The following is a 1,765-nucleotide window of genomic DNA, read 5'->3' as shown; positions in this document are numbered from 1 at the left end:
CCCCTCTCTCACGCAGACACAGGGCAGGTGGAAGGAGGGCACAGGTCCAAAGGGTCCCTAATGTCCCTAATGTCCCCTGCAGGCTCGTATTGAGGAACTGGAGGAGGAAATTGAGGCCGAGCGAACCTCTCGAGCAAAAGCCGAGAAGCATCGTGCTGACCTCTCGAGGGAGCTAGAGGAGATCAGCGAGCGCCTGGAAGAAGCAGGAGGGGCTAAAGCAGTTCAGATCGAGATGAACAAGAAGCGTGAGGCCGAGTTTCAGAAGATGCGTCGTGACCTTGAAGAGGCCACGCTGCAGCATGAGGCCACAGCTGCCGCCCTGCGGAAGAAGCACGCGGACAGCACCGCTGAGCTGGGGGAGCAGATCGACAACCTGCAACGGGTGAAGCAGAAGCTGGAGAAGGAGAAGAGTGAGCTGAAGATGGAGATTGATGACCTGGCCAGTAACATGGAGTCTGTCTCCAAAGCCAAGGTATTGAAAAATATACTAAAAATAATTTTAAAACAAATAATGTTGAAACGTATATTTTTAAAATTATGGTCTGATTACAAGAAAACTCTGTGTCTGTAGGAACTCTTATTTGTAGCCTTCTCACTCCAATGAGCAGTATATAGCTCACATGGCTATTCGCATTTTCTGTTGAGAATCGCGATGTTCAGAATAAGGAGGTGTCCAGATATTAATCTTCTTTCATAATCTGTGATTTCCACAGGCAAACCTGGAGAAGATGTGCCGCACTCTGGAAGATCAGCTGAGTGAGCTTAAGACAAAGGAAGAAGAGCATCAGCGCATGATCAATGACCTCAGTGCTCAAAGAGCTCGTCTGCAGACAGAAGCAGGTGAGATTCTCTTTGGTGATGCGGAATGGGACAACATCCCAAAACAGCTTGTTTGGGTCATAAATGACAATGAAAATATTTCCTTCCTGTGTGATTTCCCAGGGGAATATTCCCGCCAAGTGGAGGAGAAGGATGCTCTGATTTCTCAGCTGTCAAGAGGCAAGCAGGCATTCACCCAGCAGATTGAGGAGCTGAAGAGGCACCTGGAGGAAGAGATAAAGGTGATGACGTTTCCTAGAGCCGGCCACTGAAATCAGTCTTAAACTTCACAGTTGCAGGTGGGGACAGGGACTGCTCAGCACAAGCCATGCTGGCATATTTTAATTTATGTAGGGAATATGATCAGTGGACTTTGTCCTCCGGACTTACATATGTCCTCCATTGCAAACACCAGCAGTCATGTTGGCAGAGTTAATTCATCAGAACAGGTCCCCCAGGATGTTTCCATTCACTGTCTCCTTCCCGTTGTCTCCCCAGGCCAAGAACGCCCTGGCCCACGCCTTGCAGTCTGCTCGCCACGACTGTGACCTGCTCCGGGAACAGTACGAGGAGGAGCAGGAAGCCAAGGGGGAGCTGCAGCGCGCCCTGTCCAAGGCCAACAGTGAAGTGGCCCAGTGGAGAACCAAATACGAGACGGACGCTATTCAGCGCACGGAGGAGCTGGAGGAGGCCAAGTACGTGGGAAGCGGAACATCGAATGGCTGGGGAATGCTGAGGCAGTCAAGGGAAAAAGAAGGTTCTGTACGCAGGGAAGGTGGGGAAGACAGAAAAATGGAGTAGAGTAACAAGGGAAAATTTCAGAAGCAACTGTGGTACTGTTAAGTAAGTTAGGTTCAGAGTAACAGCTGCGGTAAATCCTCCCCTTTGCTCTCAAACCATGACCTGTGGTTATCACCTGCCAGGAAGAAGCTGGCTCAGCGCCTGC

The 1,765-nt window shown here is 50.3% G+C and overlaps 1 protein-coding gene across 1 annotated transcript; it reads left to right on the top strand.

Moving 5' to 3' along the window:
* Positions 1-82: 82 nt before the first annotated feature.
* LOC104498687 (myosin heavy chain, skeletal muscle-like) lies at positions 83-1,759 on the top strand (the record flags this gene model as incomplete). The annotated part of the gene is made up of 5 exons (XM_010142096.1): positions 83-472; positions 714-840; positions 943-1,061; positions 1,318-1,514; positions 1,743-1,759. Coding segments are annotated over 5 exons (850 nt in total), but the record flags the coding sequence as incomplete, so codon positions are not given.
* Positions 1,760-1,765: the final 6 nt, after the last annotated feature.

The sequence above is a fragment of the Buceros rhinoceros genome, unplaced genomic scaffold (assembly GCF_000710305.1).
Source record: "Buceros rhinoceros silvestris isolate BGI_N320 unplaced genomic scaffold, ASM71030v1 scaffold30428, whole genome shotgun sequence".
NCBI classification, from domain to species: Eukaryota; Metazoa; Chordata; class Aves; order Bucerotiformes; family Bucerotidae; genus Buceros; species Buceros rhinoceros.
Note: the sequence above shows the minus strand (reverse complement) of the source record. Positions and strands in the feature narration are given on the sequence as shown.